This window comes from Callionymus lyra, chromosome 14 (assembly GCF_982586985.1).
Source record: "Callionymus lyra chromosome 14, fCalLyr1.hap1.1, whole genome shotgun sequence".
NCBI lineage: Eukaryota > Metazoa > Chordata > Actinopteri > Syngnathiformes > Callionymidae > Callionymus > Callionymus lyra.
The window spans coordinates 9555424-9569909 of record NC_141831.1 but is presented as its reverse complement, the minus strand read 5'-3'; the positions used below and the strand labels follow the sequence as shown (position 1 = coordinate 9569909).

Here is a 14486-nt window from a genome sequence, read left to right as displayed (position 1 = left end):
AAAAACCTAATTCACTTTTAAAACAAAGTGTAAAACTGTAACAAATAACTTTCCCAAACATGTCTATCACACAGATCTTCACTGGCGCATGCTGTCCATCACTCTTCTCCGCTCAACCCGTGAGAGATTTTCACCTGCTCAGGTTCAACTCCCAGCAGATTGACTGGAGTCCAACCTCTCACATCAGAGCTTTGGTCACAAATGTTTGGCTAACAAGAGGGAGATTGTCGCCTCGACGTCCACTTCAGTCCAGCCACATTTTTTTTCCCACTTTTTAGTTGCTCACATGAAGAGAACTGGAGACATTAGAAGTTCACAACTGGACTCCCTGAGACTTGTGTAAAAGTAATGTTAGGATTGAGAAGAATTGGGATTTTGACTTATTTTATATATAAAAATAAATGATATAAACGTATATTTTAATTAACATTTTTAAAGAAAATGATGGATGAATTGCTGATAAACCCAAAAGTTAAAAAAGGAGATAGAAAGACAGAAACAACAGCGCCATCTACTGCTAGAATCGTGACGCTCATAGTTCAAGGATCCATTTTCGCATGTGCGTTGGATTAAAAATACACAACTTTATTTAAATAGCCGGTGACAAACCGTCACTTCGAGACTCAAAGCGTCGATTTTTATGGAAAATAACAGATAAATAATTCATCATGTCTTTACATTCTACTGGTTTCAATCAAGATAACCGTTAATCTATTATTTAACAAATCACAAATAAATCTTTCGTTGGACAGAAAAAAAATGCGATTACTTAAGTGTAACATTCATGTTATTTCTTTAATTTCTATTCTTTGAAAAAAAAAGAGCAAAAAAGGTTGCTTCATACGAATGTTTTTTGTGTATATGACCAGAAAAAAAACGTTAGTCACGTGATTCCCTCCACAAAGACTTCCCTTTAATTGTTCACACCTGTGTGATGCGCTGGATTAGTAACACCTGTGCAGGTGAGTTCAGGAGCTCATGGACATGTCGTCGTGCTAACAGGTGAGTCCGTTGCTGAGGTTTAAACTTTGTTACATGTAAATGATACTGATACTTTTTTTTGCATGCGCATCTTTTTTTGGTATGCGCACGCGCAACTTTTTTGGTATGCGCATGCGCATTTTTTTTGGGTCTGCGCATGCGCAACTTTTTTTGGTATGCGCATGCGCAACTTTTTTGGGTCTGCGCATGCGCAGCTTTTTTTGGTATGCGCACGCGCAACTTTTTTTGGTATGCGCACGCGCATCTTTTTTTGGTATGCGCACGCGCATCTTTTTTGGTATGCGCACGCGCATCTTTTTTTGGTATGCGCACGCGCATCTTTTTTTGGTATGCGCACGCGCAGCTTTTTTGGGTCTGCGCATGCGCAGCTTTTTTGGGTATGCGCATGCGCAGCTTTTTTTGGTATGCGCACGCGCATCTTTTATTGGTATGCGTATGCGCAACTTTTATTGGTATGCGCATGCGCAGCTTTTTTTTGGTATGCGCATGCGCATCTTTTTTGGGTCTGCGCATGCGCATCTTTTTTGGGTCTGCGCATGCGCATCTTTTATTGGTATGCGCACGCGCATCTTTTATTGGTATGCGCACGCGCAGCTTTTTTTGGTATGCGCATGCGCAACTTTTATTGGTATGCGCATGCGCAGCTTTTTTTTTGGTATGCGCATGCGCATCATTTTTGGGTCTGCGCATGCGCAGCTCTTATTGGTATGCGCACGCGCAGCTTTTTTTTTTTGGTCTGCGCATGCACATCTTTTTTTTTTTTTTTTTTTTGTTTGGCATCTTTTTTTTTTTTTTTGGTATTTTTTTTGGCATCTTTTTTTTTTGGTATGCTTTTTTATGTATGCGCGCCCGGGGAGTGTAGTCAAGTGTAGAGCCGCCACTGCCCACGGGGAACTGGAGTCCAGCACGAGAAGAGCGGGACTTGGTCTGAAGGTATCCTCAAAGAACACCTTTTTTTGAAACATATGCATTTTCAAAAAAATATACATAGGTTTGATTTCTTAACACATTAATAAACATGGCAATATGTATGTATATATTTTTTTTTTTTTAATTTATATTACATAAATAACGTTCATTCGTTTGTCATCCGTAAGACATATTTTAAACATTATCCTAACAGCACTGATCGGAATGAACAACCCTTGTTAATGGCTTCATCTTTTGGGCAAATTATACAACTGCATATAACCATATTTGACCGGTAAATATGTTCTTATCCAGCAATTAGCGAATATATTTCTATATTTAAAAAATATAGAATTGTATATTGATAACGATATGATCAATGTATTCAGTTCTATCACCAATAAAGGTGTAAAAATAGACGCGACTGGTGCCCTTGGTCTGGACGAGAGTTCCTGCGAGGACCAGCTTCTTAACAGCGGTCTTGACGCGGACGTTGTTCTTCTCCACATCGTATCCAGCGGCGGCGAGATACTTCTTGATGGCGACCAGAGAGGCTCCGCTGCGCTCCTTGGAGGCGGACACAGCTTCCACGACCAGCTCGCTGACGCTGGGGCCAGACTTGGCGGACTTGCTCGTCGTCTTCTTCTCCTTGGTAACGGCTTTGATCGAACGGGTGTCAGACTAGACTGACATGCGCCGGGAAGGGGATGGATTTAAACTCACCATGAGAACCGTGGAGAGTGAAGGCGGCTGCAGATCCACTCAACTGCTCGGACCGCGAGTCTACCGACCGAAACCAACCACATCACGTCCCTAGTGTTCTCAGATATATCCTTAGAGAAAACATTTTAACACATGTTTTGAAGTGGTACGTTTGCAGCTGTTTGTATTCATGGAAACCACCGTGTCTGAAATTAACTTGTAAATCTCTTTACTTGAGTCATTGATCCAGTTAATGATTGTGATCTACTGTTGTAACATGTTATGTAGAATTTGTCACCACATAAAACGAATCTGTTAATTGTATCTATGTATCTATGTATATGCAAGTATTTATGTATGTATGATGTATGTGAACTATGATGAAATGTGATGTTGATCTAAACTGTCATGCCTGAAATAAATGAGTCATTCAGTCATTCATCTATAAACTCAAATTGTTTCTCAATGCTAACACACTGGATTACAATAAGAACAATCAACTTGATGTTTTGAATCTAGATCATCTTTTTTAACATTCAAATAGTTTTGTGCAGAACGTGTTTTTTTCTGTGAATAAAAATCACTTTAACGTGGTCTGACATTGAAACTAACATTGAAAGCGAAAGTTGAGTCATAAATATTCGTTAATGCTAACCAACATTAGCAAATACATTCTATACAAAAGGGTCACAAACGGCAAACAAATATATACTTAGCAAAAGACTAAATCCAAAACTTTATTACTCCATCTTTTTATTACTTCCATCAAAGCAGCCATGTATGCGACACAATGACTCAGTAGCGCTCTCTACTGGGAGTTTTAAATATCGTAATAATACTCTATAAAAAAAAACATTTTAAAATCCATACAGTGATCATAAGTACATATTTTAAAGCTCTGCGTCTTTTTGACAAACATGACATTTGTATTACATACCAAATACGCTCCTGGAGGCTCCTTCCACGCATGCGCATAGTTGACGCCTCATTTTAATTATATAAAAAGAAAATTGGATTATTTATAATCCTGCTTCAGTTTGTATCAGTACACATTATACTTGTTAATTATATTTAAATAAACAAAACTATATTTAAGAGTTTTCTCAAACCAACCAATTGGGCCACAGTGACACCTGCCATCACATGTGGTTTAAAAAAGGAACTATAAGTGTTTGAGCAAATATATTGTTGTATTTAATATAATCACACTGAAAAGTAAAAGGCCTGCGTTTGTGAATAAAATTAAAATTCATGTCCAAAATGAAATAGCTTGATACGTCATTTTGACTCTGAAAGTACAATATCCGGACTCGACGTAACCCGGATGTCAACAACACAACTCGCACGCTGCGATGGATTCGCAAACAAATTTATTGTGAAAAAACAAACAAACAAAAACAAACACAATGTGACGTTAAGTCAAAGCAGCAACGCATAACTTAAAATTAAATAAAATAAAAAATATGTCCACTGTCCCCCCGTCATCCTCCATTTTCCCTCAGCAGCCCCTCAGTTCATGTCAAAAACAAAAAAACAAAATGTCTCTTCAAAACCAACGAGCCTCGTTCACTTGCTCTTCGCTGGCTTCTCGGTCTTCTTCGGCAGCAGCACCGACTGGATGTTGGGCAACACTCCCCCCTGAGCGATGGTCACTCCCCCCAGCAGCTTGTTGAACTCCTCGTCGTTCCTCACCGCCAGCTGCAGGATCTCGGCCGTCAGGTACTCCAGCACCGCCGCCAGGTAGACCGGAGCTCCGGCCCCGACGCGCTCCGCGTAGTTCCCCTTGCGCAGGAGCCTGTGGACGCGGCCCACCGGGAACTGTAGTCCGGCCCGGGACGAGCGGGACTTGGCCTTGGCTCTGGCTTTACCTCCAGTTTTTCTTTTTAATTACTTTATTGAATATTACATAGTCATTAGAAACATAACAAGGTCATAAAACTGTACGTATTCATCATGTCCAAAACACACAAGTGCCAAAAAAAAAAAAGTTTACACTTCAGTGAATAAATTTCTAAAACACACAAATTTAACATCTAATTCTAAAACGTTAAAATACTCCACTGTCTACACTTTTTTTCAGACATCGTAGTAGTTCGAGAATTCAAACTGAGTGATCGACAGTGAAGCCGCCGGCTTTAGTTCAACTGAGCGGACGTTATTGAAGACAGCGGCAGTGGTTTAAAAAAAAAAAAAAAAAACGCAAAGCATGTGGTGACGTCACTAGCTTTAGGCATCAGCTGGAACCGTTTGGAAGATGGTTTTAAATTATATTAACTTCAGGCTCAAGTTTATTTATAAACGAGATGAATAATTTGATTCACATTCGTATTAATTGTGGATAATACGTCTATGAGAAGAAAATTAACTTTGTGATCCTAAAATGGACACACATCGCTTTATCATCAGTTTAAAAACGTTTTGAACATTTATGGAGTAAATAATGTGGAATCTATTAAAATATATAATTCACAATCATGAACATCTTAATTTTAAAGATACCAACAAGATGTTTTTCTTATGTGTCTAATCCATTTTTTTTAAATGCATTTGCAGTATGCGAATTACAAAGTGCAATATGAATTACATTTTCATTTTTGAATTGATACAAACTGAAGGCTTGGGAACATTATTCTAACACAAGATAGATGCTACTCTAATATTGATGAATGCTTGTAGATGTTCAACTGATGTTCAAACCAGACTTGTGTCTTCACACATGTAACTGAATAATGAGCGTGTTATTGACGGAGTTTGACATGTTGTATGTTGGAGTGAAAATAAAGAAGCAAACACACACGTACTGCCTGATGTCATGTTACCGGAAGGACTGGGGGTTTAAACTTCAAATAATCCAACAAGGATTCGGAACTTTTATTGTCAGTGTTGAAAACAACATTAGAATTGTTTGCCTCGTCAGTACAGAATAAAATGAAACGAGATAACACACAATCAAAAACAATAGAAAAAAAGGACCAAGCACCAAGGCAGCCATTCTGTGCCAGAAGTTGTTTTATGAAAATTTTATTTCGATATTTAATTGTCCTCAAAAGTGATCTTAGACCACTGAACACAAACGTTAACTTTATACGTTATAGTCAAGTAAAGAAAAATAAAATAAAAATACGCTATTAAATAAGATTTTGACAACAAAAGGAAGTTTAATTCAAGCTGTTAGATATTTCGTTTTCCCATCAGGGCTGACCTTGGTGCTCTGATATTCAGATCCAATGAACTATATGTGGCAAAAATAAATACCCAAATCGGCATATGTATCAATATTTTTTAGAGCAAAGCTTGAATACCTAATGACCTAACTAACTTCTGTCAGTTTGTTGTTCTAGGTATGTGGCTCTGAAAAGAGCCATTGTGGCAGAGGTGCTAGTTTAAGCTCTCTGTCCACGGATGCTAGCGGCCAGCTGGATGATTTTGGGCATGATAGTGACTCTCTTGCCGTGGATGGGGCACAGGTTAGTGTCTTCTAACAGACCACAGAACATAACATCGCTACTGATTGATGGAATCCATTTGAAATTCATTCATTCGGAAAACATTACAACTGACGTTATTGAAGACAGGGGCAGTGGTTAAAAAAAAAGTGGCGATGTCATTGGATTCAGGCATCAGCTGCAACAGTTTTTAAGATGGTTTTACATTATATCAACTTCAGGCTCACATTAATTTACTTACGAGATGAATCATTTCATTCACATTTGTATTAATTGTGGATTATACATCTGATAAAATGAACTTTGTGATCCTAATTTCTATGTTAGTCTTTGTAACCTTGGTCTTTATTTTTCTTCGATCTATGTTCTTTAGACTTAGGTTGTATCATCTTGTTATCTTTATTTCTTTGTTCTTATTTTTCTGAATAATTGCTGTCTAATTGGAAAAAACAATTTCCCAAAGGAGACCTCCTGGGGGTGTCATTAAAGTTCTACCTTACCTTAAAATGGACAAACACTCTTACATTGTGTGCCATTTCAGTTAAATACGATTTTAAATTAATTGTTTATACATAAAGTTGAATAGATTTTCCCATATAATGCGTGCGCATTACATACGTATATTTTTATGTTACGTCATTTCTGTGCGTTCTTGAATTAATACAAGCTGAAAAAGCTTGGGAGCATAAAACTAACACAGGAGAGGTGTCATTTTAATATTGATGGATGCTTGTAGATTGACATGTTACACACATTTTCAAATTTTCAAATGTCACGTATGAAACACGTGGGTCATCGTAAAAACTTTAAATAATTCAATGACATTGTGATGATGGAATGTGGAGGCATGTATACCATTCTTGCAAATCAAGTTTATCATTTTACATGCATCATTCTAAATTGAAAACATACTCTGCAAATAAAATGTACAAACGGTTTCATCAAGACAGTTATATTGTATGATCCCAACTTTTAATTATGGTCAAATATAACATAAATTGGCGGACAAGAATAAAGCTCATTAAAGGGAGTGGGTGGCTCTTAAAAGAACCTTTGTGTCGGGTGTTGTTTGTGATATTTAACTTCCGAATCCGTACAGAGTGCGTCCCTGTCTCTTCAGAGCGTAGACCACATCCATGGCGGTCACGGTCTTCCTCTTAGCGTGCTCGGTGTAGGTGACAGCGTCACGGATGACGTTCTCCAGGAACACCTTGAGAACTCCGCGGGTCTCCTCGTAGATCAAGCCGGAGATACGCTTCACTCCACCACGGCGAGCCAGACGGCGGATGGCGGGTTTGGTGATTCCCTGGATGTTATCGCGGAGAACCTTGCGATGACGCTTGGCGCCTCCTTTACCGAGTCCTTTTCCTCCCTTTTTTTTTTTTTTTTGCTTTTTAAATTCTTTATTGAATATTAGTCATAACAAAACATAACAAGGTCATAAAACTGTACGTATTCATCATTTCCAAAACACACAAATGTTTACACTTCAGTGAATACATTTCTAAAACACACAAATTTAACATCCGATTCTAAAAAGTTAAAATACTCCACTGTCTACACTTTTTTTCATTCATGTCCATTGTTCTTTGTCTTTTGAGTTCTGTTAAAATTTGTTTAAAAGTGACTTCAATTGATATGACCTTATTGTGAATAACCAGTATGCATCGTGTCCTCCAGAGTTTACAAACAACAATACAAATTATGAACCAATATAACTCTTTTTGTTCTTGTGGCATATTCTCCAAGACTCCATACATTACTGTGCTCCTTTTTATTTCAATGTCCAGGCCAATACTTTTTAATCTTGCCCAGATGCTTTTTGTCCTTTGACAATCCAAAAGAAGATGATCTAGGGTCTCATCCTGCGAACATTGATCAACAGGGCACTGTTTAGTTTTGACGAAGCAACTCCATTTGACAACTGCTCGGACCGCGAGTCTACCGACCGAAACCAACCACATCACGTCCCTAGTGTTCTCAGATATATCCTTAGAGAAAACATTTTTAACACACATTTTGAAGTGGTACGTTTGCAGCTGTTTGTATTCATGGAAACCACCGTGGCACATGTCTGAAATTAACTTAACTAATCTTTTTACTTGAGTCATTGATCCAGTTAATTTTCAGTTGTTCATATTTCCTTACAAAGTCACTATATATAAGATGGTAATATGGGAAACCACTTCTTGCTCTTCCCTTCTTCTTTTCCCATCTTGATTTAAGACCGATCCATATTGTTTTTCGACTGATAGCTGAAGCAATATTCCTACAAAAAGCGATGTTTAATTTTATTTGCAAATCCATTGCTCCGAGTCCCCCGTATCTACGGTCTTTATAGAGTAGTTTACGTGTCGTTACTTCTCTGGTGGTTCCCCAAATAAAATGTACTCCCTGTTTATTTATGTTCTTCATCGTATGGGCTTTTGGAGGGAAGATATTTGCTAAGAATATTAATTTCGACAACACAAAGGTCTTTATGATTGAAATTCTTAGTTTGTAATTTGTGGTTTTATTTTCCCATTTTCCAAGTTCTTCTATGACCTCTTTTTCTTTTTTCTTCCAGTTCTCCTCGTAGCTACATACATTAGAAAACATGATTCCAAGAATACAAACTTCATTTTGGTCTTTTATATTAATCTTTGGTTTGTTATTTATTTCACCAAACCACACACTCTCGGTTTTGTTTTGGTTCAATTTAGCTCCAGAGGCTTTTCCATAATTACATAGATGTTCGTTTATAATGTCCAACTCTGTTTGATTATTTACGACTACAACAATGTCATCTGCATACGCCATTATTACCACCCTCTCTCCATCAGTTGTGTAGGTTCCTTTTAACCTTAGGTCTTCTTTAATCCTTCTCAAGAGAGGGTTAATAGCGAGACAGAGGGCAGCCCTGTTTGACGCCTCTTTTTATGCAGAACTGTTCAGTTAAAGTTCCATTTACATTAACTTGCACAGTGGAATCAGCATACAACAGTTTGATTTTATCAATAAAACTTTGTTTAAAACCATTACTCTTTAAAACATGCCACAAGTAATCTCTGGATACATAGTCAAAAGCTTTCCTTTGATCTAGTGTTAGAATGTAAAAGTTTTGTTTATTTTCCGTTATATTTCTGAGAGTTGCAAGATTGTCCCACATTAACCTCCCCTTTATTGCACAGGTTTGTTCTTGTGCAATAATTGTTCCCAAAATCGGGTTCAGTCGGTTCATTATGATATTTGCTAATATTTTGTAATCAATGTTGGTCATAGTTATTTGCCTCCAGTTGTTGAGGTCTTTGCAGTCTCCTTTTTTAAAAACAAGGGCCATCACACCTTTATAAAAAGAGGGGTGAAGGATCCCTGATGTTATTCCTTCATTAAAAACTACAGTAAGTAACGGAGAAATTTCTTCAACACAAAACTGATAAAACTCACAAGGAAGTCCATCCGGACCTGGAGCTTTCCCTCGATTTAACTGCAAAATGGCTTCTTTTACTTTAGTGATTTCAGAGTTGTTGTATTGAAGGTTTGGTATTTCTTTGTCATTTATAAAATATTTCATTTGTGCTTCTGATATTTCGATTTCTTTATACATTTCTTCACAAAGTGCTTTGATCGTTTCCCTTTTTAATTTTTCTTCTGTGATCTGTTCACCATGTTCATTATTTATTGTTGAATGAATGAATGTATTTATTACTTAGATTAGTTCTGTACTTTTTAATTAATTGGTTTGTATTGCACACGTCTTTATCTTTTATCCCGGCCTGTATTCGTAAATATTGTGACACATCATTCATTTTGGTCAATTACGATTTAATGTCCTTCATCTCTTCTTCTTCTTCCATTATTATATTGAGTTTTGTTTTCTTAGTTATGTACGCCATCATGAGTTCTTTGTACCTTTGGTTTTTTTGTTTATTCAAAACTTTACATTTGTATTTGAAGAACCTTTTTAATCTTTCCTTCATATACTCCCAGAGTTCTCGCTTAGAGTGAAAAAATACCTCTAGGTTCTTGATTAGGTGTATTTCAGCGATTAGCTCCTCTATGACGTCTTTTTCTTGTAGTACATCAATATTTAACTTCCAATAACCTCTTTGTTCGCAGTCTCCTAAAAGTAATCCCGTCTCAACTGTTAAATGATCGGAATTGATCAAAAGTTCTGTTTTGTAATACACCGGTTTTATACTCTTTGATACATATACTCGGTCTATCCGTGTCTTAACCTTCACGTCAAAGCGGGTAAAATCTATTTTGTGCGGGTACAGAACTCTAAAAACATCTCTCATGTCACAACTTTCACTCAAGTCCTTCAGTGCTTTCCTCTCTCTCGACAGTTTCATGGGTTTCACAGGTACTCGGTCTTTTTCGTCTGTGTACGCGTTGAAATCACCACACAATACACTGTTGTACCCGGCAGTCAACAATTCTTGTACTTTTTTAAAAATCCTTACTTTGGTGGCAGCGTCTGGAGGCGTGTATACATTAATGACTCTTAATTTAGTGCCCATATAAAAACAATCAACTAATAGAATTCGTCCTGGGATTATTTCCCTTGTTTTGAAAATATCAATTTTGTTCTTAAAAAATATTGCAACACCGTCAGCCTTATCACAACCTATGGAGATCGCGGATGATCCTTTTGTCCAGAGTTGAGTCACGTGTTCCACATCTTCCCTCGTCGTGAGTCTCAGTTCTTGTGCGCATATGATGTCATAGTGTGTGTGGATAAGATGTTGATTTTTGAGTCTCTGTTTCCTTTAGATTTAATGCCTCGCAAGTTGCATGTTGCCACAGAGATGAAGCCCATATTGATATCGATTGATTAAAGTTTTACCTTACCTTACCTTAAACCCCAGGCCAATGAGAGTCGCATTTAAATGTAGGGGAACCATCGTTTTTATATGGAATTGAGAAATATATGTTAATAACACGTTTTTTGATTGTTAGTTTAGTTTATATTACCTATTTCATATGTCCTCGTTAATTGTGCAGACATCACTTCCAGCATAGCCGCAGTCCTTTTATTGCCATTATAGTCGATGTTTAAAATTCTGTGAGCCACAGCAACAATGACTTGGTGAGGTGCTGCATATTAAACTTGCTTCTGTGTATAATTACTTCCTACAAAAATCCAGCCGTTGAGTTATTTCATGTCGGTAAAACAAGAGTAGATCAATTTTTATGTTGGTGACATAAAGATGTAAACAATATAGTAAAAAAGAGAACAAATTAAATTAAGTCTGAAATGAAGAATGCCCATGTACTTTAATACATGAACATCTCTTGGTTTAGAGTAGCCGTAGATAAGATACATTCAAAGTACAGAACTAATCTAAATAACTTGAAAAATACTTTTCAAAAATAAATTATAAAAAGGGTAACAGACCACAAAATAAAAAGGGAAACAATCAATGCAATTTGTGAAGAAAATGAAATGTCAGAAGCACAAATTAAATATTTTATAAAAGGCAAAGAAATACCAAACTTCCAATACAACAACTCTGAAATCGCTAAACATGAAGTTAAAAAAGCCATTTTGCAGTTTAATAGAGGAAAAGCTTGTAAAATCAGGTTCTTTGTCTGAATATAAGAAATCTTTGACGAGGAAAACGGAGTCTAGAGTCTGGAATCAGCGATATTAGTGTATTGATCAAAAAGTAGATGATATGAATCTCTGGTACATCAACCGAAACATCTACAAAGACAAGACACCTTGATGCCTCTCCTGCAGAAGTGCTGCAGAGGGCCCTTTCTCGCCTCATTAAATACAGTTGTCAAGGTAAGGTTTAGATACAGTTCAGAAGAACAAGTGGTCCCAGAATCCACATGAAGCTTAACAGTGAAACTTAAACAATATATCAAGGTGTCATTTAAGCGAAGGCTCGCCGGGTACACGTTATCTGGAAATGAACATTTCTACAGACTTTGTTTGTCCGAAGCATCCGGTACTGCAAGATATTCCATGTGCCACTGTGGTTTTCGTGATTACAAGCAGCAGTTTTAAAAATGTTTTCTCCAAGGATTTATCTGAGAGCACTAGAGGCGTGATGTGGCTGGTTTGGGTCTGTAGACTCGCCGTCCGTGCCGTTGTCAGATGGAATTGCTTCGTCAAGACTAAACAGTGTCCTGTTGATCAATGTCGACAGGATTTCGATTATGTGGAGATTGATTTTTTTCTTTATCAGACCAAAAATTTAAATAAGAATACAATAGAAAAAGATACAATATTTACCAAAGTCCCTGTTAGTATCTGGTGCGGTTCTTGCCACCACACTGCACAGTACACTCTCTGACACAACCTTCCTGTGTTCTCACGTACTGTGGATGGTTGGTGAGGTAGAACTCCAGCTTGTCCCTCAGGATGTCTGACCCGATGGTGTTGAAAGCACTGGATGGAGGAGGAAGATGATGGCGTCGTCCACTCCGATGTCATGCTGCTACGTAAACTGCAACAGGTCCATGGAAAAGCTCACCAGGGGACACGGGTTATTGAGGACCTGCCGCTCCAAGGCCTACATAAGGTGGGATGTTAAGGCCACCGGTCTCTAGCAGCTAGGATCCTTAGGATGCTAGGTTTCTGGCACCATCTCCTTACCTTACCTTACCTTAAACCCCAGGCCAATGAGAGTCGCATTTAAATGTAGGGGAACCATCGTTTTTATATGGAATTGAGAAATATATGTTAATAACACGTTTTTTGATTGTTAGTTTAGTTTATATTACCTATTTCATATGTCCTCGTTAATTGTGCAGACATCACTTCCAGCATAGCCGCAGTCCTTTTATTGCCATTATAGTCGATGTTTAAAATTCTGTGAGCCACAGCAACAATGACTTGGTGAGGTGCTGCATATTAAACTTGCTTCTGTGTATAATTACTTCCTACAAAAATCCAGCCGTTGAGTTATTTCATGTCGGTAAAACAAGAGTAGATCAATTTTTATGTTGGTGACATAAAGATGTAAACAATATAGTAAAAAAGAGAACAAATTAAATTAAGTCTGAAATGAAGAATGCCCATGTACTTTAATACATGAACATCTCTTGGTTTAGAGTAGCCGTAGATAAGATACATTCAAAGTACAGAACTAATCTAAATAACTTGAAAAATACTTTTCAAAAATAAATTATAAAAAGGGTAACAGACCACAAAATAAAAAGGGAAACAATCAATGCAATTTGTGAAGAAAATGAAATGTCAGAAGCACAAATTAAATATTTTATAAAAGGCAAAGAAATACCAAACTTCCAATACAACAACTCTGAAATCGCTAAACATGAAGTTAAAAAAGCCATTTTGCAGTTTAATAGAGGAAAAGCTTGTAAAATCAGGTTCTTTGTCTGAATATAAGAAATCTTTGACGAGGAAAACGGAGTCTAGAGTCTGGAATCAGCGATATTAGTGTATTGATCAAAAAGTAGATGATATGAATCTCTGGTACATCAACCGAAACATCTACAAAGACAAGACACCTTGATGCCTCTCCTGCAGAAGTGCTGCAGAGGGCCCTTTCTCGCCTCATTAAATACAGTTGTCAAGGTAAGGTTTAGATACAGTTCAGAAGAACAAGTGGTCCCAGAATCCACATGAAGCTTAACAGTGAAACTTAAACAATATATCAAGGTGTCATTTAAGCGAAGGCTCGCCGGGTACACGTTATCTGGAAATGAACATTTCTACAGACTTTGTTTGTCCGAAGCATCCGGTACTGCAAGATATTCCATGTGCCACTGTGGTTTTCGTGATTACAAGCAGCAGTTTTAAAAATGTTTTCTCCAAGGATTTATCTGAGAGCACTAGAGGCGTGATGTGGCTGGTTTGGGTCTGTAGACTCGCCGTCCGTGCCGTTGTCAGATGGAATTGCTTCGTCAAGACTAAACAGTGTCCTGTTGATCAATGTCGACAGGATTTCGATTATGTGGAGATTGATTTTTTTCTTTATCAGACCAAAAATTTAAATAAGAATACAATAGAAAAAGATACAATATTTACCAAAGTCCCTGTTAGTATCTGGTGCGGTTCTTGCCACCACACTGCACAGTACACTCTCTGACACAACCTTCCTGTGTTCTCACGTACTGTGGATGGTTGGTGAGGTAGAACTCCAGCTTGTCCCTCAGGATGTCTGACCCGATGGTGTTGAAAGCACTGGATGGAGGAGGAAGATGATGGCGTCGTCCACTCCGATGTCATGCTGCTACGTAAACTGCAACAGGTCCATGGAAAAGCTCACCAGGGGACACGGGTTATTGAGGACCTGCCGCTCCAAGGCCTACATAAGGTGGGATGTTAAGGCCACCGGTCTCTAGCAGCTAGGATCCTTAGGATGCTAGGTTTCTGGCACCATCTCCTTTTACAGTGTAAAAGAGTAAAATCCATCTGGACAAGATGAAGTATTGGACTGGAAATTGACATAAGGAGCCCCATAATGT

The 14486-nt window shown here is 37.8% G+C and overlaps 1 protein-coding gene and 1 pseudogene across 1 annotated transcript; both read right to left on the bottom strand.

Annotated features, from left to right (window-relative positions):
* Positions 1 to 4098: 4098 nt before the first annotated feature.
* LOC148065987 (histone H2A-like) lies at positions 4099 to 4565 on the bottom strand. Its single transcript, XM_087808050.1, has 2 exons — positions 4558 to 4565; positions 4099 to 4492 (listed from the first exon to the last, which is right to left on the bottom strand). The coding sequence occupies exons 1-2, from the start codon at positions 4563 to 4565 to the stop codon at positions 4180 to 4182; spliced, it is 321 nt and encodes a 106-aa protein (XP_087664176.1). The 3' UTR covers positions 4099 to 4179.
* A 2572-nt stretch (positions 4566 to 7137) lies between these two features.
* On the bottom strand, positions 7138 to 8858 carry LOC148065986 (uncharacterized; annotated as a pseudogene).
* Between the last annotated feature and the right edge of the window lie 5628 nt (positions 8859 to 14486).